General features: G+C 44.6%; 1 protein-coding gene across 2 annotated transcripts in view; it reads left to right on the forward strand.

Annotated features, from left to right (window-relative positions):
- LOC128665795 (beta-1,4 N-acetylgalactosaminyltransferase 2-like) overlaps positions 1 to 23,633 on the forward strand; it is a 325,846-nt gene that overhangs the window by 221,490 nt on the left and 80,723 nt on the right. For both annotated transcript variants that reach the window (XM_053719997.1, XM_053719998.1), the window contains exon 6: positions 5,094 to 5,274. In XM_053719997.1, the coding sequence (XP_053575972.1) occupies positions 5,094 to 5,274 (181 nt within the window). The remainder of the gene's footprint in view (positions 1 to 5,093; positions 5,275 to 23,633) is intronic.

Below are 23,633 nucleotides of genomic sequence, written 5' to 3' on the forward strand. Positions count from 1 at the left end.
GACAACTCATAATACCAGCGTTGTCTTAAGGGTGCGCTGGAAAAAAAAGCAGCGTTAGCACCGTGGGTCTTTACTGACAAAACTCTAAATCTAGGCCATTGTTTTTTATTTTTCGTAATTTTAGTGTTAGATTTTTCGAAGGATTATTTTTTTTTAAATTTGTAATGTAGGTTTTCAAGTGTTTTTCGTAGTGTTAGGTTTTTTTAATTTGTAATTTAGTTTTTTTAATTAGTATTTTTTTTAATTTTATTATAATAGTAATGTTAGGTTAATTTATAGTTTAATGTTGGGTTTATTTTTATTTCACAGGTAAGTTTTTATTTATTTTAATAGAGGTTTATAGTAATTTTAATTTAAAGTTAGGGGGTGTTAGGTTTAGGGGTTAATAGTTTAATTTATTGTTGGCAATGTTGGGGAGCAGCGGTTTAGCGGTTAATCATTTTATTATAGTGTTGGCGATGTCTGTGAGCGGTGGTTTAGGGGTTAATAATTTTATTATAGTGCCGGCAATGTCAGGGGCGGCGGATTAGGGGTGTTTAGACTTGGGGTTTGTGTTAGGGTGTTAGATTTAAACATAACTTTATTTCCCCCATAGACATCAATGGGGTTGCGTTACGGCGATTTGCCATTCCACTCTTCAGGTGTTAGTTTTCTTTCTAGCACTTTCTGCCCATTGATGTCTATGGGGGAAAGTGTGCACGAGCACGTCAACTCAGTCCTTGGCTTTTGTGCGGTATGGAACTTAACGCACCATATCGCACAGCACAAGGAGAATTTTCAGTAACTCGTAATGGTAGCGCTATGGAGAGTGCAATAACGCAATTTTTTGGCATTATTTTTGCACCCTGTTTAACACAAAACTTGTAATCTATGTGATTGTAACTTTAATTTAGGTCTATTTTAATTATGTTAATGTTAGGGGGTGTTAGATTTAGGGGTTAATAGTTTAGTTTTGGTAGTTGTGATGTAGGGGATGGCAGTTTAGAGGTTAATAATTGTGTTCAGTTTTTGCGAGGTGGGCGGGCGGTGGTTTAGGGGTTAATAGTTTTATTTAGTGTTGCGAACTATAGGGACGGCGGTTTAGGAGTTAATAGCTTTATTTAGTGTTGGTGATGTGGGGGGATGGCGGTTTAGTTAGTGTTGACGATTTGGGGGAACGGCTGTTTAGGGGTTAATAGTTATATTTAGTGTTGGCGATGTGGGGAGATGGCGGTTTAGCGGTTAATAGGTTTATTTAATGTTTTATTTAGTGTTGGCAATGTGGGAGGATGGCGGTTTAGAATAGATGAGTTAAAATGAATATGAAGAATGGATCCGAAAATGCAGAAGCTGATTTATTTGTTTTTGGAATTTTTCGGCATTCTAGTTATGGTGGCAAATTCGGAAATTCGGATTCATCCGAATCTCCGAATAATCCAAAATTCGGCCGGAACGAATTGCACATGTCTAGAAACTAATTTTAGTTTCAGTGAGTGCACTGTCTGCTCCGTGTAGGTACACTTCAAATATGACCCCCCTCTGCAGCAAAATGTAGACGAGCATCGATGTCAATGATTTGTGTGGTGACGTCACGCTCCGATTGACTTCTATGGAAGACATCGCTGCTCCACGGCACTGCTCGGACATGCCCCTTTTCTTTGAATATATTGTCGATTATTTTAGTATCAGGGGCCACAGTCTCACACTGAAACACAAACACACTCTCACAGTCTCACACTGACACACATACCCTCTCGCAGTCTCACACTGTCACACACACTCTCACAGTCTTACACTGTCACACATGCATTCTCACAGTCTCACACTGTCACACACACACAGTCTCACAATGTCAAAAACTCTCTCATAGTTTCACACTGTCAAACACACATACTCTTATAATCTCACACTGTCACACACACACTCTCACAGTCTCACACTGTCACACATATACACAATCTCTCACAGTCTTACACTGTCACACACACACTCTTGCACACTCTCCCAGTCTCACATTCTCACACACTGTCCCACTCTCTCACAGTCTCAGTCTCACACTGACACACACACACACTCTTACAGTCACACACTGTCACACACACTATCACACTGTCACACACACTCTCTCACAGTCTCAGTCTCACATTCTCACACACACACTCTCACAGTCTCAGTCTCACACTGTCGCACACACTCTCTCACAGTCTCAGTCTCACATTGTCACACTCACAGTCTCAGTCTCATACTGTCACACACTGTCACACCCACTCTCTCACAGTCTCAGTCTCACATTCTCACACACACACTCTCACAGTGTCAGTCTCACACTCTCACACTGTCGCACACACTCTCTCACAGTCTCAGTCTCACATTGTCACACACACTCTCACAGTCTCAGTCTCATACTGTCACACACTGCCACACACACTCTCACACTATCACACACTGTCACACACACTCTCTCACAGTCTGTCTCACATTCTCACACACACACTCTCACAGTCTCAGTCTAATACTCTCACACACTGTCACACACACTCTCTAACAGTCTCAGTCTCACATTCTCACACACACAGTCTCACAGTCTCACATTCTCACACACACACTCTATGGGGCCGATTTATCACGGCTCGAATGGGGCTGTATATTCCTGTTTCTGTGCAAGCCTTCAGGCTCACTGGAAACAGGAGTTAAGAAGCAGTGGTCGTGAGACCACTGCTCCCTAACTCATCTGCCACTTCTTCTGAGGCGGCGGCAGCGATCCGCCTGATCTAATACGATCGGGTTGATTGACACCCCCTGCTAGTGGGCCGACTGTCCTCGAATCTGCAGGGCGTGTCATCCAGCGCTACGGAATTTGGCGGCGCTATACAAATAAATTATAATAATAATAATAATAATTGCACAAGCAGTTCACCAGAAGTGCTTGTGCAATGATAAATGGCGGCCTCAAAGTCGCACATTCTCACACACTCTCACACTGTGTTTATATTACATATATAAATATATACAGTATATATACAGTATATATACAGTATCTCACAAAAGTGAGTACACCCCTAAGTGGAGTCACATGACACCGGGGAGGGAAAATGGCTAATTGGGCCCAATTTGGACATTTCCACTTAGGGGTGTACTCACTTTTGTTGCCAACGGTTTAGACATTAATGGCTGTGTGTTGAGTTATTTTGAGGGCACAACAAATTTACACTGTTATACAGGCTGTACACTCACTACTTTACATTGTAGCAAAGTGTCATTTGTTCATTGTTGTCACATGAAGATATAATAAAATATTTACAAAAATGTGAGGGGTGTACTCGTTTTTGTGAGATGCTGTATGTATATATATATATATATTTGGGGGGCGATTTATCAAGTGTCTGGCGGACATGATCCGCTCCCGATGTAGCGGATCATGTCCACCGGACATCGATAAATGCAGACAGCATACGCTGTCAGCATTTATCGTTGCACAAGCAGTATCCTTTGTTGAAAAAGCAGCATTGGGAGCTAGCTGAACATATCAGGTGAGCCATTGACAAGAGGCATATGCGTGTAGGCACTAATCAGCTGCTAGCTCCCAATAGTGCATTGGTGCCCCCTAAGCCTACCTATGTATAATTTTTTTAACAAAGATTACCAAGTGAACAAAGCAAATTAGACAAAAGAAGTAAATTGGAAAGTTGTATTAAATGTCATGCTCTAAGCCATGGTGCGCTAAGCCAATGGTGCGCTAAGCCAATGGGGCACTAAGCCATTGGTGCGTTAAGCCAATAGTATGCTATGCCAATTGTGCGCCAAACCAATGATATATTAAGCCAATGGTGCACTAAGCCAATGGTGTGCTAAACTATTGGTGCAATAAGCTAGCGCTGCGCTAAACTAATGGTCCGCTAAGCCAACGGTGCACTAAATTAATGGTATGCTAAGCCAATGGTGCGCTAAACTAATGGTGTGCTAAGCCAACGGAATGCTAAACTAATGGTGCGCTAAGCCAATGGTGCGCTAAGCCAACGGTGCGCTAAGCTAATGGTGCGCTAAACCAACGGTGCGCAAAGCCAACGGTGCACAAAGCCAACGGTGCGCAATGCCAACGGTGCACTAAACTAATGGTGCACTAAGCCATTGGTGCGCTAAACTAATGGTGCTCTAAGCCAATGGTTCGCTAAGCTAATGGTGCGCTAAACTAATGGTGCGCTAAGCAAATGGTGCGATAAGCCAATGGTGCGCTAAACTAATGGTGTGCTAAGCCAATGGTGCTCTAAACGAATAGTGCGCTAAGCCAATGGTGCGCTAAGCCAATGGTGCGCTAAGCTAATGGTGCGCTAAGCTAATGGTGTGCTAAGCTAATGGTGCGCTAAACTAATGGTGCGCTAAACTAATGGTGCGCTAAGCTAATGGTGTGCTAAACTAATGGTGTGCTAAGCCAACGGTGCAGTAAACTAATGGTACGCTAAGCCAATGGTGCTCTAAACGAATAGTGCGCTAAGCTAATGGTGCGCTAATCTAATGGTGCGCTAAGCCAATGGTGCTCTAAACGAATAGTGCGCTAATGGTGTGCTAAACTAATGGTGCGCTAAACTAATGGTGCGCTAAACTAATGGTGCGCTAAACCAATGGTGTGCTAAACTAATGGTGCGCTAAGCTAATGGTGCGCTAAACCAATGGTGTGCTAAACTAATGGTGCGCTAAGCTAATGGTGCGCTAAGCTAATGGTGCGCTAAGCTAATGGTGCGCTAAGCTAATGGTGCGCTAAACTAATAGTGCGCTAAGCCAATGGTGCGCTAAGCCAATGGTGCGCTAAACTAATGGTGCGCTAAGCTAATGGTGCGCTATGCTAATGGTGCGCTAAGCCTTGGTGTGCTAAGCTATTGGCTTAGCGTACCATTGGAGTTGTTCATGTCTTTCTGTGCTGTACTACTAATAACAGTTTATTTCAGGCCTCAAAAATAGCTAATTTTATTGCCGTATTTTGGATTGCGCTGAAGTGCAACACTCACCTCATTACATACAAGATTAATGAGTGCGCTTATAGCGATCAATGTGCTTCTTATTTTTTTTCTCTTTTTTTATTTTTTATTTATCATATCTAATTCACATTTCTGCATCAGGTGACCCTGGAAGCTTCTCTAGGGACATTTAACACATTTGCTGATGTCCCTGAAGAACAGGTTGAGGGAAGAGGAAACAATAAAATGACAATATCTACTCCATATTTACAAGTTCTAAATCACATCCTTCAGCACGTTACTTACACCAGCACAGTGTTTGATATTGATGCTACAGACATAGGTGAGTGTTTCGTGTGAATAATTCTGGAAGACAGGATAAGCAATAAAAGCAAGGACAAACCTCATTGCAATACAAAATCTGGTTTTGAAATTACATTAAAATGATTTTTGAAAGTGATACAGTAAATTTACAGGTTGTTTTTAAATCTTACATTGCTCCAATGAGATTTCATATTAGATGAAACAGAAGAGCTTTGAGCTCTGTTTTACGCTGTTAGTAGGTGCTACACAAAATACTATTTTACACATTTTCAAACACACACAAAATAACAAACAGATTTTGACATATGAACGGTTACCAGAGGATCTAGTCTGTCCAATATTTCTTCTGAAATGTGCAATTAATGAATTCTCAGGAGGGCCTTATGCACACACCAGGTGCTCTTGTATTCCCTTACAGTACGTGTCATTACCGCCTCTACTATACGTCTGTTATTAGCCTTATGCACACACCAGACGCTCTTGTATTCCCTTACAGTACATGTCATTACCGCCTCTACTGTACGTCTGTTATTAGACTTATGCACACACCAGACGCTCTTGTATTCCCTTACAGTACGTGTCATTACCGCCTCTATTGTACGTCTGTTGTTCTTAGCCTTATATACACACCAGGCGCTCTGGTATTCCCTTACAGTACGTGTCATTACCGCCTCTACTATACGTCTGTTATTAGCCTTATGCACACACCAGACGCTCTTGTATTCCCTTACAGTACATGTCATTACCGCCTCTACTGTACGTCTGTTATTAGACTTATGCACACACCAGACGCTCTGGTATTCCCTTACAGTACGTGTCATTACCGCCTCTACTATACGTCTGTTCTTAGCCTTATGCACACACCAGGCGCTCTTGTATTCCCTTACAGTACGTGTCATTACCGCCTCTACTGTACATCTGTTGTTCTTAGCCTTATACACTCACCAGACTTCTCTTGTATTCCCTTACAGTATGTGTCATTACCGCCTCTACTGTACGTCTGTTGTTCTTAGCCTTATGCACACACCAGGCGCTATTGTATTCCCTTACAGTACGTGTCATTACCGCCTCTACTGTACGTCTGTTGTTCTTAGCCTTATGCACACACCAGACGCTCTTGTATTCCCTTACAGTACGTGTCATCACCGCCTCTACTGTATGTTTGTTGTTCTTAGCCTTATGCACACACCAGGCGCTATTGTATTCCCTTACAGTACGTGTCATTACTGCATCTACTGTACATCTGTTGTTCTTAGCCTTATGCACACAGCAGGCGCTCTTGTATTCCCTTACAGTATGTGTCATTACCGCCTCTACTGTACATCTGTTGTTTTTAGTCTCATGCACACACCCGATGCTCATGTATTCCCTTACAGTACGTGTCATTACCGCCTCTACTGTACATCTGTTGTTTTTAGTCTCATGCACACACCCGATGCTCATGTATTCCCTTACAGTACGTGTCATTACCGCCTCTACTGTACATCTGTTGTTTTTAGTCTCATGCACACACCCGATGCTCATGTATTCCCTTACAGTACGTGTCATTACCGCCTCTACTGTACATCTGTTGTTTTTAGTCTCATGCACACACCCGATGCTCTTGTATTCCCTTACAGCACGTGTCATTACCGCCTCTACTGTACGCCTGTTGTTCTTAGCCTTATACACACACCAAACACTCTTGTATTTCCTTACAGTATGTGTCATTACCACCTCTACTGTACGTCTGTTGTTCTTAGCCTTATGCACACACCAGACACTCTTGTATTCCCTTACAGTACGTGTCATTACCGCCTCTACTGTACGTCTGTCGTTCTTAGCCTTATGCACACACCAGGCGCTCTTGTATTCCCTTACAGTACGTGTCATTACCGCCTCTACTGTACGTCTGTCGTTCTTAGCCTTATACACACACCAGGCGCTATTGTATTCCCTTACAGTACATGTCATTACCGTCTCTATTATACGTCTGTTGTTCTTAGCCTTATACACACACCAGGCGCTCATGTATTCCCTTACAGTACGTGTCATTACCGCCTCTACTGTACGTCTGTTGTTCTTAGCCTTATGCACACACCAGGTGCTCTTGGATTCCCTTACAGTACGTGTCATTACCGCCTCTACTGTACGTCTATTGTTCTTAGCCTTATAAACACACCAGGCACTCTTGTATTCCCTTATAGTACGTGTCATTACTGCCTCTATTGTACGTCTGTTGTTCTTAGCCTTATGCACACACTAGGCTCTCTTGCATTACCTTACAGTATGTCTCATTACCGCTTCTACTGTACATCTGTTGTTTTTAGTCTTATGCACACACCAGGTGGTCTTGTATTCCCTTAGAGTATGTTTCATTACTGCCTCTACTGTACGTCTGTTGTTCTTAGCCTTATGCACACACCAGGCGCTCTTGTATTCCCTTAGTGTCATTACCGCCTCTACTGTACGTCTATTGTACTTAGCCTTATGCCCACACCAGGCGCTCTTGTATTCCCTTACAGTATGTGTCATTACCGCCTATACTGTACCTCTGTTGTTCTTAGCCTTATGCACACACCAGACGCTCTTGTATTCCCTTACAGTATGTGTCATTAACTCCTCTATTGTACGTCTATTGTTCTTAGCCTTATGCAAACACCAGGCGCTAATGTATTCCCTTACAGTATGTGTCATTACCGCCTCTACTGTACCTCTGTTGTTCTTAGCCTTATGAACACACCAGACACTCTTGTATTCCCTTACAGTATGTGTCATTACCGCCTCTACTGTACGTCTGTTTTTCTTAGCCTTATGCACACACCAGACGCACTTGTATTCCCTTAGTTAGTGTCATTACCGCCTCTACTGTACGTCTGTTGTTCTTAGCCTTATACACACACCAGGCGCTATTGTATTCCCTTACAGTATGTGTCATTACTACCTCTATTGTACTTCTGTTGTTCTGAGCCTTATGCACACACCAGGCACTCTTGTATTCCCTTACAGTATGTGTCATTACTGCCTCTATTGTACTTCTGTTGTTCTGAGCCTTATACACACACCAGGCGCTATTGTATTCCCTTACAGTACGTGTCATTACTGCCTTTACTGTACGTCTGTTGTACTTAGCCTTATGCACACACCAGGTGATCTCGTATTCCCTTACATTACGTGTCATTGCCGCCTCTACTGTATGTCTGTTGTTCTTAGCCTTAGGCACACACCAGGCGCTCTTGTATTCCCTTACAGTATGTGTCATTGCCGCCTCTACTGTACGTCTGTTGTTCTTAGCCTAATGCACACACCAGACGCTCTTGTATTCCCTTACAGTACGTGTCATTAACGCCTCTACTGTACGTCTGTTGTTCTTAGCCTTATGGACATACCAGGCACTCCTGTATTCCCTTGCAGTACATGTCATTACCGCCTCTACTGTAGGTCTGTTGTTCTTAGCCTTATGTACACACCAGGCACTCTTGTATTCCCTTACAGTACGTGTCATTACCGCCTCTATTGTACCTCTGTTGTTCTTAGCCTTATACACACACCAGGCACTCTTGTATTCCCTTACAGTATGTGTCATTACCGCCTCTACTGTACGTCTGTTGTTCTTAGCCTTATGAACACACCAGACGCTCTTGTATTCCCTTACAGTACGTGTCATTACCTCCTTTACTGTACGTCTGTTGTTCTTAGCCTTATGCACACACCAGGTGGTCTTGTATTCCCTTAGAGTATGTTTCATTACCGCCTCTACTGTATGCCTGTTGTTCTTAGCCTTATGCACACACCAGGCTCTTTTGTATTCCCTTACAGTACGTGTCATTACCGCCTCTACTCTACGTCTGTTGTTCTTAGCCTTATGCACTCACCAGGTGGTCTTGTATTCCCTTACAGTATGTGTCATTACCGCCTCTACTGTACGTCTGTCGTTCTTAGCCTTATACACACACCAGGCGCTATTGTATTCCCTTACAGTACATGTCATTACCGTCTCTATTGTACGTCTGTTGTTCTTAGCCTTATACACACACCAGGTGCTCTTGGATTCCCTTACAGTACGTGTCATTACCGCCTCTACTGTCCGTCTGTTGTTCTTAGCCTTATACACACACCCGACGCTCTTGTATTCCCTTAAGGTATGTGTCATTACCGCCTCTACTGTACGTCTATTGTTCTTAGCCTTATAAACACACCAGACGCTCTTGTATTCCCTTTCAGTATGTGTCATTACCGCCTCTACTGTACGTCTGTTGTTCTTAGCCTTATACACACACCAGACGCTCTTGTATTCCCTTACAGTACGTGTCATTACCGCCTCTAATGTACGTCTGTTGTTCTTAGCCTAATGTACACACCAGGCACTCTTGTATTCCCTTACAGTACGTGTCATTACCACCTCTACTGTACGTCTGTTGTTCTTAGTCTTATGCACACACCAGGTGCTCTTGTATTCCCTTACAGTATGTGTCATTAATGCCTCTATTGTACTTCTGTTGTTCTTAGCCTTATGCACACACCAGGCGCTCTTGTATTCCCTTACAGTATGTGTCATTACAGCCTCTACTGTACGTCTGTTTTTCTTAGCCTTATACACACACCAGGCATTCTTTTATTGCCTTACAGTACGTGTCATTACCGCCTCTACTGTACGTCTGTTGTTCTTAGCCTTACGTACACATCAGGCGCTCTTGTATTCCCTTACAGTATGTGTCATTACTGCCTCTACTGTACGTCTGTTGTTCTTAGCCTTATGTACACATCAGGCGCTCTTGTATTCCCTTACAGTATGTGTCATTACCTCCTCTATTGTACGTCTGTTGTTCTTAGCCTTATGCACAAACCAGGCGCTCTTGTATTCCCTTACAGTACATGTCATTACCGCCTCTACTGTACGTCTGTTGTTCTTAGTCTTATGCACACACCAGGCCCTCTTGTATTCCCTTACAGTATGTGTCATTACCGCCTCTACTGTACGTCTGTTGTTCATAGCCTTATGCACACACCAGGCGCTCTTTTATTCCCTTACAGTATGTGTAATTACCGCCTCTACTGTACATCTGTTGTTTTTAGCCTTATGCACACACCAGGCGCGCTTGTATTCCCTTACAGTACATGTCATTACCACCTCTACTGTACGTCTGTTGTTCTTAGCCTTATGCACACACCAGGCGCACTTGTATTCCCTTACAGTACGTGTCATTACCGCCTCTACTGTACTTCTGTTGTTCTTAGCCTTATGTACACACCAGGCGCGCTTGTATTCCCTTACAGTACGTGTCATTACCGCCTCTACTGTACTTCTGTTGTTCTTAGCCTTATGCACACACCAGACGCTCTTGTATTCCCTTACAGTACATGTCATTACCACCTCTACTGTACGTCTGTTGTTCTTAGCCTTATTTACACACCAGACGCTCTTGTATTCCCTTACAGTATGTGTCATTACCGCCTCTACTGTATGTCTGTTGTTCTTAGTCTTATGCACACACCAGGTGCTCTTGTATTCCCTTACAGTATGTGTCATTACCACCTCTACTGTTAGTCTGTTGTTCTTAGCCTTATGCACACACCAGGCGCTCTTGTATTACCTTACAGTACGTGTCATTACCGCCTCTACTGTATGTCTGTTGTTCTTAGCCTTATGCACACAACAGGCGCTCTTGTATTCCCTTACAGTATGTGTCATTACCACCTCTACTGTTAGTCTGTTGTTCTTAGCCTTATGCACACACCAGGCGCTCTTGTATTACCTTACAGTATGTGTCATTACTGCCTCTATTGTACTTCTGTTGTTCTTAGCCTTATGCACACACCAGGCGCTCTTGTATTCCCTTACAGTATGTGTCATTACCGCCTCTACTGTACGTCTGTTTTTCTTAGCCTTAAACACACACCAGGCACTCTTTTATTCCCTTACAGTACGTGTCATTACCGCCTCTACTGTACGTCTGTTGTTCGTAGCCTTACGTACACATCAGGCGCTCTTGTATTCCCTTACAGTACGTGTCATTACCGCCTCTACTGTACGTCTGTTGTTCTTAGCCTTATGTACACATCAGGCGCTCTTGTATTCCCTTACAGTACGTGTCATTACCGCCTCTACTGTACATCTGTTGTTCTTAGCCTTATGTACACACCAGGTGCTCTTGTATTCCCTTACAGTACGTGTCATTACCGCCTCTACTGTACGTCTGTTGTTCTTAGCCTTATGCACACACCAAGCGCTCTTTTATTCCCTTACAGTATGTGTAATTACCGCCTCTACTGTACATCTGTTGTTTTTAGCCTTATGCACAAACCAGGCGCGCTTGTATTCCCTTACAGTACATGTCATTACCATCTCTACTGTACGTCTGTTGTTCTTAGCCTTATGCACACACCAGGCGCTCTTGTATTCCCTTACAGTACGTGTCATTACCGTCTCTACTGTACTTCTGTTGTTCTTAGCCTTATGTACACACCAGGCGCGCTTGTATTTCCTTACAGTACATGTCATTACCACCTCTATTGTACGTCTGTTGTTCTTAGCCTTATGTACACACCAGACGCTCTTGTATTCCCTTACAGTATGTGTCATTACCGCCTCTACTGTATGTCTGTTGTTCTTAGTCTTATGCACACACCAGGTGCTCTTGTATTCCCTTACAGTATGTGTCATTACCACCTCTACTGTTAGTCTGTTGTTCTCAGCCTTATGCACACACCAGGCGCTCTTGTATTCCCTTACAGTACGTGTCATTACCGCCTCTACTGTATGTCTGTTGTTCTTAGCCTTATGCACACACCAGGCGCTCTTGTATTCCCTTACAGTATGTGTCATTACCGCCTCTACTGTATGACTGTACTTAGCCTTATACACACACCAGACGCTCTTGTATTCCCTTACAGTAAGTGTCATTACCGCCTCTACTGTACGTCTGTTTTTCTTAGCCTTATACACACACCAGGCGCTCTTGTATTCCCTTACAGTATGTGTCATTACCGCCTCTATTGTATGCCTGTTGTTCTTAGCCTTATGCAAACACCAGGCACTCTTGTATTCCCTTACAGTATGTGCCATTACCGCCTCTACTGTATATCTATTGTTCTTAGCCTTATGCACACACCAGGCACTCTTGTATTCCCTTACAACACGTGTCATTACCGCCTCTACTGTATGTTTGTTGTTCTTAGCCTTATAAACACACCAGACGCTCTTGTATTCCCTTACAGTACGTGTCATTACCGCCTCTACTGTATGTTTGTTGTTCTTAGCCTTATAAACACACCAGACGCTCTTGTATTCCCTTACAGTACGTGTCATTACCGCCTATACTGTATGTCTGTTGTTATTAGCCTTATGCACACACCAGGTGCTCTTGAATTCCCTTACACTACGTGTTATTACCGCCTCTACTGTACGTCTGTTGTTCTTAGCCTTATGCACACACCAGGCGCTATTGTATTTCATTACAGTATGTGTCATTACCGCCTCTACTGTATGTCTGTTGTTCTTAGCGTTATGCACACACCAGGCGCTCTTGTATTCCCTTACAGTATGTGTCATTACCGCCTCTACTGTACGTCTGTTGTTCTTAGCCTTATGCACACACCAGTAGCTCTTTTATTCCCTTATAGTACGTGTCATTACCGCCTCTACTGTACTTCTGTTGTTCTTAGCCTTATGCACACACCAGGTGATCTTGTTTTCCCTTACAGTATGTGTCATTACCGCCTCTACTGTATGTCTGTTGTTCTTAGCATTATGCACACACCAGGCGCTTTTGTATTCCCTTACAGTACGTGTCATTACCGCCTCTAATGTACGTCTGTTGTTCTTAGCCTAATGTACACACCAGGCACTCTTGTATTCCCTTACAGTACGTGTCATTACCACCTCTACTGTACGTCTGTTGTTCTTAGTCTTATGCACACACCAGGCACTCTTGTATTCCCTTACAGTATGTGCCATTACCGCCTCTACTGTACATCTATTGTTCTTAGCCTTATGCACACACCAGGCACTCTTGTATTCCCTTACAGTATGTGTCATTAATGCCTCTACTGTATGTCTGTTGTTCTTAGCCTTATACACACACCAGACGCTCTTGTATTCCCTTACAGTACGTGTCATTAACGCCTCTACTGTACGTCTGTTGTTCTTAGCCTTATGCACACACCAGACGCTCTTGTATTCCCTTACAGTACGTGTCATTACCGCCTCTACTGTATGTCTGTTGTTCTTAGCCTTATACACACACCAGACGCTCTTGTATTCCCTTACAGTACGTGCCATTAACGCCTCTACTGTACGTCTGTTGTTCTTAGCCTTATGCACACACCAGACGCTCTTGTATTCCCTTACAGTACGTGTCATTACCGCCTCTACTGAATGTTTGTTGTTCTTAGCCTTATAAACACACCAGGTGCTCTTGAATTCCCTTGCACTACGTTTTATTACCGCCTCTACTGTACGTCTGTTGTTCTTAACCTTATGCACACACCAGACGCTCTTGTATTCCCTTACAGTACGTGTCATTACCGCCTATACTGTATGTCTGTTGTTATTAGCCTTATGCACACACCAGGTGCTCTTGAATTCCCTTACACTACGTGTTATTACCGCCTCTACTGTACGTCTGTTGTTCTTAGCCTTATGCACACACCAGGCGCTATTGTATTCCCTTACAGTACGTGTCATTACCGCCTCTACTGTATGTCTGTTGTTCTTAGCGTTATGCACACACCAGGCGCTATTGTATTCCCTTACAGTACGTGTCATTACCGCCTTTACTGTACGTCTGTTGTTCTTAGCCTTATGCACACACCAGGCGCTCTTTTATTCCCTTACAGTACGTGTCATTACCGCCTCTTCTGTATGTCTGTTGTTCTTATCCTTATGCAAACACCAGGTGATATTGTATTCCCTTACAGTACGTGTTACTACCGCCTCTACTGTACGTCTGTTGTTCTTAGCCTTATGCACACACCAGGCGCGCTTGTATTCCCTTACAGTACATGTCATTACCACCTCTACTGTACGTCTGTTGTTCTTAGCCTTATGCACACACCAGGCGCTCTTGTATTCCCTTACAGTACGTGTCATTACCGCCTCTACTGTACTTCTGTTGTTCTTAGCCTTATGTACACACCAGGCGCGCTTGTATTCCCTTACAGTACATGTCATTACCGCCTCTACTGTATGTCTGTTGTTCTTAGTCTTATGCACACACCAGGTGCTCTTGTATTCCCTTACAGTACGTGTCATTACCGCCTCTAATGTACGTCTGTTGTTATTAGCCTTATGCACACACCAGGCGGTCTTGTATTCCCTTACTGTATGTGTCATTACCACCTCTACTGTACGTCTGTTGTTCTTAGCCTTATGCATACACCAGGCGCTCTTGTATTACCTTACAGTACGTGTCATTACCGCCTCTACTGTATGTCTGTTGTTCTTAGCCTTATGCACACACCAGGCGCTCTTGTATTCCCTTACAGTATGTGTCATTACCACCTCTACTGTACTTCTGTTTTTATTAGCCTTATACATACACCAGGCGCTCTTGTATACCCTTACAGTACGTGTCATTACCGCCTCTACTGTATGACTGTACTTAGCCTTATACACACACCAGATGCTCTTGTATTCCCTTACAGTATGTGCTATTACCGCCTCTACTGTACATCTATTGTTCTTAGCCTTATGTACACACCAGGCGCTCTTGTATTCCCTTACAGTACGTGTCATTACCGCCTCTACTGTACGTCTGTTGTTCTTAGCCTTATGCACACACCAGGTGCTCTTGTATTCCCTTACAGTATGTGTCATTACCGCCTCTACTGTATGTCTGTTGTTCTTAGCCTTATGCACACACCAGACGCTCTTGTATTCCCTTACAGTACGTGTCATTACCGCCTCTACTGTATGTTTGTTGTTCTTAGCCTTATAAACACACCAGGTGCTCTTGAATTCCCTTACACTATGCGTTATTACCGCCTCTACTGTACGTCTGTTGTTCTTAACCTTATGCACACACCAGACGCTCTTGTATTCCCTTACAGTACGTGTCATTACCGCCTATACTGTATGTCTGTTGTTATTAGCCTTATGCACACACCAGGTGCTCTTGAATTCCCTTACACTACGTGTTATTACCGCCTCTACTGTACGTCTGTTGTTCTTAGCCTTATGCACACACCAGACACTCTTGTATTCCCTTACAGTATGTGTCATTACCGCCTCTACTGTATGTCTGTTTTTCTTAGCGTTATGCACACACCAGGCGCTATTGTATTCCCTTACAGTACGTGTCATTACCGCCTCTACTGTACGTCTGTTGTTCTTAGCCTTATGCACACACCAGGCGCTCTTTTATTCCCTTACAGTACATGTCATTACCGCCTCTACTGTACGTCTATTGTTCTTAGCCTTATACACACACCAGGCACTCTTGTATTCCCTTACAGTACGTGTCACTACCGCCTCTACTGTACGTCTGTTGTTCTTAGCCTTATGCACACACCAGGCGCTATTGTATTCCCTTACAGTACGTGTCATTACCGCCTCTACTGTATGTCTGTTGTTCTTAGCATTATGCACACACCAGGCGCTATTGTATTCCCTTACAGTACGTGTCATTACCGCCTCTACTGTACGTCTGTTGTTCTTAGCCTTATGCACACACCAGGCGCACTTGTATTCCCTTACAGTTAGTGTCAATACCGCCTCTACTGTACATCTGTTGTTCCTATCCTTATGCACACACCAGGCACTATTGTATTCCCTTACAGTACGTGTCATTACCGCCTCTACTGTATGACTTTACTTAGCCTTATACACACACACCAGGCGCTCTTGTATTCCCTTACAGTATGTGTCATTACCGCCTCTACTGTACGTCTATTGTTCTTAGCCTTATGCACACACCAGGGGGTCTTGTATTCCCTTACAGCACGTGTCATTACCACCTCCACTGTACATCTGTTGTTCTTAGCCTTATGCACACACAAGGGGGTCTTGTATTCCCTTACAGTACGGGTCATTACCGCCTCTACTGTACATCTGTTGTTCTTAGCCTTATGCACACACCAGGCGCTTTTGTATTCCCTTACAGTACGTGTCATTACCGCCTCTACTGTACGTCTGTTGTTCTTATGCTTATGCACACACCAGGCGCTCTTGTATTCCCTTACAGTACGTGTCATTACCGCCTCTACTGTACGTCTGTAGTTCTTAGCCTTATGCACACACCAGGCACTCTTTTTATTCCCTTACAGTATGTGTCATTACCGCCTCCACTGTACATGTGTTGTTCTTAGCCTTATGCACACACCAAGCGCTCTTGTATTCCCTTACAGTACGTGTCATTACCGCCTCTACTGTACATCTGTTGTTTTTAGTCTCATGCACACACCAGGCGCTCTTGTATTCCCTTACAGTACGTGTCATTACCGCTTCTACTGTACATCTGTTGTTTTTAGTCTCATGCACACACCAGGCGCTCTTGTATTCCCTTACAGTACGTGTCATTACTGCCTCTACTGTACGTCTGTTGTTCTTAGCCTTATGCACACACCAGGCGCTCTTGTATTCCCTTCCAGTATGTGTCATTACCGTCTCTACTGTACGTCTGTTGTTCTTAGCCTTATGCACACACCAGGCGCTCTTGTATTCCCTTACAGTACATGTCATTACTGCCTCTACTGTACGTCTGTTGTTCTTAGCCTTATGCACACACTAGGCGCTCTTGTATTCCCTTCCAGTATGTGTCATTACCGTCTCTACTGTACGTCTGTTGTTCTTAGCCTTATGCACACACCAGGCGCTCTTGTATTCCTTTACAGTATGTGTTATTACCGCCTCTACTGTACGTCTGTTGTTCATAGCCTTATGCACACACCAGGCGCTCTTGTATTCCCTTACAGTATGTGTCATTACCGCCTCTACTGTACATCTGTTGTTCTTAGCCTTATGCACACACCAGACGCTCTTGTATTCCCTTACAGTACGTGTCACTACCGCCTCTACTGTACGTCTGTTGTTCTTAGCCTTATGTACTCACCAGGCACTCTTGTATTCCCTTACAGTTAGTGTTATTACCGCCTCTACTGTACGTCTGTTGTTCATAGCCTTATGCACACACCAGGCGCTCTTGTATTCCCTTACAGTATGTGTCATTACCGCCTCTACTGTACATCTGTTGTTCTTAGCCTTATGCACACACCAGGCGCTCTTGTATTCCTTTACAGTATGTGTCATTACCGCCTCTACTGTACGTCTGTTGTTCTTATCCTTATGCACACACCAGGTGCTCTTGTATTCCCTTACAGTATGTGTCATTACCTCCTCTACTGTATGTCTGTTGTACTTAGCCTTATGCACACACCAGGCTCTCTTGTATTCCCTTACAGTACGTGTCATTACCACCTCTACTGTACGTATGTTCTTAGCCTTATGCACACACCAGGTGCTCTTATATTCCCTTACAGTATGTGTCATTACTGCCTCTACTGTACGTCTGTGTTCTTAGCCTTATGCACACACCAGACCCTCTTGTATTCCCTTAAGGTACGTGTCATTACCACCTTTTCTGTACTTCTGTTGTTATTAGCCTTATGCACACACCAGGCTCTCTTGTATTCCCTTACAGTACGTGTCATTACCACCTCTACTGTACGTCTCTTGTTCTTAGCCTTATGCACACACCAGGCCATCTTGTATCCCCTTACCTAATGACTTTACCTGCTGCTAATACCTCTTCCTTTATACCCAGCACCTACTGACCTTACCTGCTGCTAATATCTCTTCATATATACACAGCACCTTCTGACCTTACCTGCTGCTAATATCTCTTCATATATACACAGCACCTACTGACCTTACCTGCTGCTAATACCTCTTCCTATACACCCAGCACCTACTGACCTTACCTGCTGCTAATACCTCTTCCTATACACCCAGCACCTACTGACCTTACCTACTGCTATTACCTCTTCCTATACACCCAGCACCTACTGACCTTACCTGCTGCTAATACCTCTTCCTATACACCCAGCATCTACTGACCTTACCTACTGCTAATACCTCTTCCTATACACCCAGCACCTACTGACTTTACCTGCTGCTAATAACTCTTCCTATACACCCAGCACCTACTGACCTTACCTGCTGCTAATACCTCTTCCTATACACCCAGCCTCTACTGACCTTACCTACTGCTAATATCTCTTCCTATACATCCAGCACCTACTGACCTTACCTGCTGCTAATATCTCTTCCTATACACCCAGCACCTACTGACCTTACCTGCTGCTAATATCTCTTCCTATACATCCAGCACCTACAAACCTTACCTGCTGCTAATATCTCTTCCTATACACCCAGCACCTACTGACCTTACCTGCTGCTAATATCTCTTCCTATACACCCAGCATGTACTGACCTTACCTGCTGCTAATATCTCTTCCTATACACCCAGCACCTACTGACCTTACCTGCTGCTAATATCTCTTCCTATACACCCAGCACCTACTGACCTTACCTGCTGCTAATATCTCTTCCTATACACCCAGCACCTACTGACCTTACCTGCTGCTAATACCTCTTCCTATACACCCAGCACCTACTGACCTTACCTGCTGTTAATACCTCTTCCTATACACCCAGCACCTACTGACCTTACCTGCTGCTAATACCTCTTCCTATACACCCAGCACCTACTGACCTTACCTGCTGCTAATACCTCTTCCTATACACCCAGCACCTACTGACCTTACATGCTGCTAATACCTCTTCCTATACACCCAGCACCTACTGACCTTACCTGCTGCTAATACCTCTTCCTATACACCCAGCACCTGCTGACCTTACCTGCTGCTAATACCTCTTCCTATACACCCAACACCTAGTGACCTTACCTGCTGCTAATACCTCTTCCTATACACCCAGCACCTACTGACCTTACCTACTGCTAATACCTCTTCCTATACACCCAGCACCTACTGACCTTACCTGCTGCTAATACCTCTTCCTATGCACCCAGCACCTACTGACCTTATCTTCTGCTAATACCTCTTCCTATACATCCAGCACCTACTGACCTTACCTGCTGCTAATACCTCTTCCTATACACCCAGCACCTACTGACCTTACCTGCTGCTAATAACTCTTCCTATACACCAAGCACCTACTGACCTTACCTGCTGCTAATACCTCTTCCTATACACCCAGCACCTACTGACCTTACCTGCTGCTAATACCTCTTCCTATACCCAGCACCTACTGACCTTACCTGATGCTAATACCTCTTCCTATACACCCTGCACCTACTGACCTTACCTGCTGCTAATACCTCTTCCTATACCCAGCACCTACTGACCTTACCTGCTGCTAATATCTCTTCCTATACACCCAACACCTACTGACCTTACCTGCTGCTAATATCTCTTCCTATACACCCAGCACCTACTGACCTTACATGCTGCTAATACCTCTTCTTATACACCCAGCACCTACTGACCTTACCTGCTGCTAATACCTCTTACTATACACCCAGCACCTACTGACCTTACCTGCTGCTAATACCTCTTCCTATACACCCAGCACCTACTGACCTTACCTGCTGCTAATAACTCTTCCTATACACACAGCACCTACTGACCTTACCTGCTGCTAATACCTCTTCCTATACACCCAGCACCTACTGACCTTATCTGCTGCTAATAACTCTTCCTATACATCCAGCACCTACTGATCTTACCTGCTGCTAATACCTCTTCCTATACCCCCAGCACCTACTGACCTAACCTGCTGCTAATACCTCTTCCTATACCCCCAGCACCTACTGACCTAACCTGCTGCTAATACCTCTTTCTATACACCCAGCACCTACTGACCTTACCTGCTGCTAATACCTCTTCCTATACACCCAGCACCTACTGACCTTACCTGCTGCTAATACCTCTTCCTATACTCCCAGCACCTACTGACCTTACCTGCTGCTAATACCTCTTCCTATACACCCAGCACCTACTGACCTTAACTACTGCTAATACCTCTTCCTATACACCCAGCACCTACTGACCTTACCTGCTGCTAATACCTCTTCCTATGCACCCAGCACCTACTGACCTTACCTGCTGCTAATACCTCTTTCTATACACCCAGCACCTACTAAACTTACCTGCTGCTAATACCTCTTCCTATACACCCAGCACCTACTGACCTTACCTGCTGCTAATACCTCTTCCTATACACCCAGCCCCTACTAACCTTACCTGCTGCTAATACCTCTTCCTATACACCCAGCACCTACTGACCTTACCTGCTGCTAATACCTCTTCCTATACACCCAGCACCTGCTGACCTTACCTGCTGCTAATAACTCTTCCTATACACCCAGCACCTATTGACCTTACCTACTGCTAATAACTCTTCCTATCAACCCAGCACCTACTGACCTTACCTGCTGCTAATACCTCTTCCTATACACCCAGCACCTACTGACCTTACCTGCTGCTAATACCTCTTCCTATACACCCAGCACCTACTGACCTTACCTGCTGCTAATACCTCTTCCTATACACCCAGCACCTACTGACCTTACATGCTGCTAATACCTCTTCCTATACACCCAGCACCTACTGACCTTACCTGCTGCTAATATCTCTTCCTATACACCCAGCACCTGCTGACCTTACCTGCTGCTAATACCTCTTCCTATACACCCAGCACCTGCTGACCTTACCTGCTGCTAATAACTCTTCCTATACACCCAGCACCTACTGACCTTACATGCTGCTAATACCTCTTCCTATACATCCAGCACCTACTGACCTTACCTGCTGCTAATACCTCTTCCTATACACCCAGCACCTACTGACCTTACCTGCTGCTAATACCTCTTCCTATACACCAAGCACCTACTGACCTTACCTGCTGCTAATACCTCTTCCTATACACCCAGCACCTACTGACCTTACCTGCTGCTAATACCTCTTCCTATACCCAGCACCTACTGACCTTACCTGATGCTAATACCTCTTCCTATACACCCTGTACCTACTGACCTTACCTGCTGCTAATACCTCTTCCTATACCCAGCACCTACTGACCTTACCTGCTGCTAATATCTCTTCCTATACACCCAACACCTACTGACCTTACCTGCTGCTAATATCTCTTCCTATACACCCAGCACCTACTGACCTTACATGCTGCTAATACCTCTTCTTATACACCCAGCACCTACTGACCTTACCTGCTGCTAATACCTCTTCCTATACACCCAGCACCTACTGACCTTACCTGCTGCTAATAACTCTTCCTATACACCCAGCACCTACTGACCTTACCTGCTGCTAATAACTCTTACTATACACCCAGCACCTACTGACCTTACCTGCTGCTAATACCTCTTCCTATACACCCAGCACCTACTGACCTTACCTGCTGCTAATAACTCTTCCTATACACACAGCACCTACTGACCTTACCTGCTGCTAATACCTCTTCCTATACACCCAGCACCTACTGACCTTATCTGCTGCTAATAACTCTTTCTATACACCCAGCACCTACTGATCTTACCTGCTGCTAATACCTCTTCCTATACCCCCAGCACCTACTGACCTAACCTGCTGCTAATACCTCTTCCTATACCCCCAGCACCTACTGACCTAACCTGCTGCTAATACCTCTTTCTATACACCCAGCACCTACTGACCTTACCTGCTGCTAATACCTCTTCCTATACACCCAGCACCTACTGATCTTACCTGCTGCTAATACCTCTTCCTATACCCCCAGCACCTACTGACCTAACCTGCTGCTAATACCTCTTCCTATACCCCCAGCACCTACTGACCTAACCTGCTGCTAATACCTCTTTCTATACACCCAGCACCTACTGACCTTACCTGCTGCTAATACCTCTTCCTATACACCCAGCACCTACTGACCTTAACTACTGCTAATACCTCTTCCTATACACCCAGCACCTACTGACCTTACCTGCTGCTAATACCTCTTCCTATGCACCCAGCACCTACTGACCTTACCTGCTGCTAATACCTCTTTCTATACACCCAGCACCTACTAACCTTACCTGCTGCTAATACCTCTTCCTATACACCCAGCACCTACTGACCTTACCTGCTGCTAATACCTCTTCCTATACACCCAGCCCCTACAAACCTTACCTGCTGCTAATACCTCTTCCTATACACCCAGCACCTACTGACCTTACCTGCTGCTAATACCTCTTCCTATACACCCAACACCTGCTGACCTTACCTGCTGCTAATAACTCTTCCTATACACCCAGCACCTATTGACCTTACCTACTGCTAATAACTCTTCCTATCAACCCAGCACCTACTGACCTTACCTGCTGCTAATACCTCTTCCTATACACCCAGCACCTACTGACCTTACCTGCTGCTAATACCTCTTCCTATACACCCAGCACCTACTGACCTTACCTGCTGCTAACACCTCTTCCTATACACCCAGCACCTACTGACCTTACCTGCTGCTAATAACTCTTCCTATACACACAGCACCTACTGACCTTACCTGCTGCTAATACCTCTTCCTATACACCCAGCACCTACTGACCTTACCTGCTGCTAATAACTCTTCCTATACACCCAGCACCTACTGACCTTACCTGCTGCTAATAACTCTTCCTATACACCCAGCACCTACTGACCTTACCTGCTGCTAATACCTCTTCCTATACACCCAGCACCTACTGACCTTACATGCTGCTAATACCTCTTCCTATACACCCAGCACCTACTGACCTTACCTGCTGCTAATACCTCTTCCTATACACCCAGCACCTGCTGACCTTACCTGCTGCTAATACCTCTTCCTATACACCCAGCACCTGCTGACCTTACCTGCTGCTAATAACTCTTCCTATACACCCAGCACCTACTGACCTTACCTGCTGCTAATACTTCTTCCTATACATCCAGCACCTACTGACCTTACCTGCTGCTAATACCTCTTCCTTTACACCCAGCACCTACTGACCTTACCTGCTGCTAATACCTCTTCCTATACACCAAGCACCTACTGACCTTACCTGCTGCTAATACCTCTTCCTATACACCCAGCACCTACTGACCTTACCTGCTGCTAATACCTCTTCCTATACCCAGCACCTACTGACCTTACCTGATGCTAATACCTCTTCCTATACACCCTGTACCTACTGACCTTACCTGCTGCTAATACCTCTTCCTATACCCAGCACCTACTGACCTTACCTGCTGCTAATATCTCTTCCTATACACCCAGCACCTACTGACCTTACCTGCTGCTAATATCTCTTCCTATACACCCAGCACCTACTGACCTTACATGCTGCTAATACCTCTTCTTATACACCCAGCACCTACTGA

The sequence above is a fragment of the Bombina bombina genome, chromosome 7 (genome assembly GCF_027579735.1).
Source record: "Bombina bombina isolate aBomBom1 chromosome 7, aBomBom1.pri, whole genome shotgun sequence".
In the NCBI taxonomy this organism is placed as follows: Eukaryota; Metazoa; Chordata; class Amphibia; order Anura; family Bombinatoridae; genus Bombina; species Bombina bombina.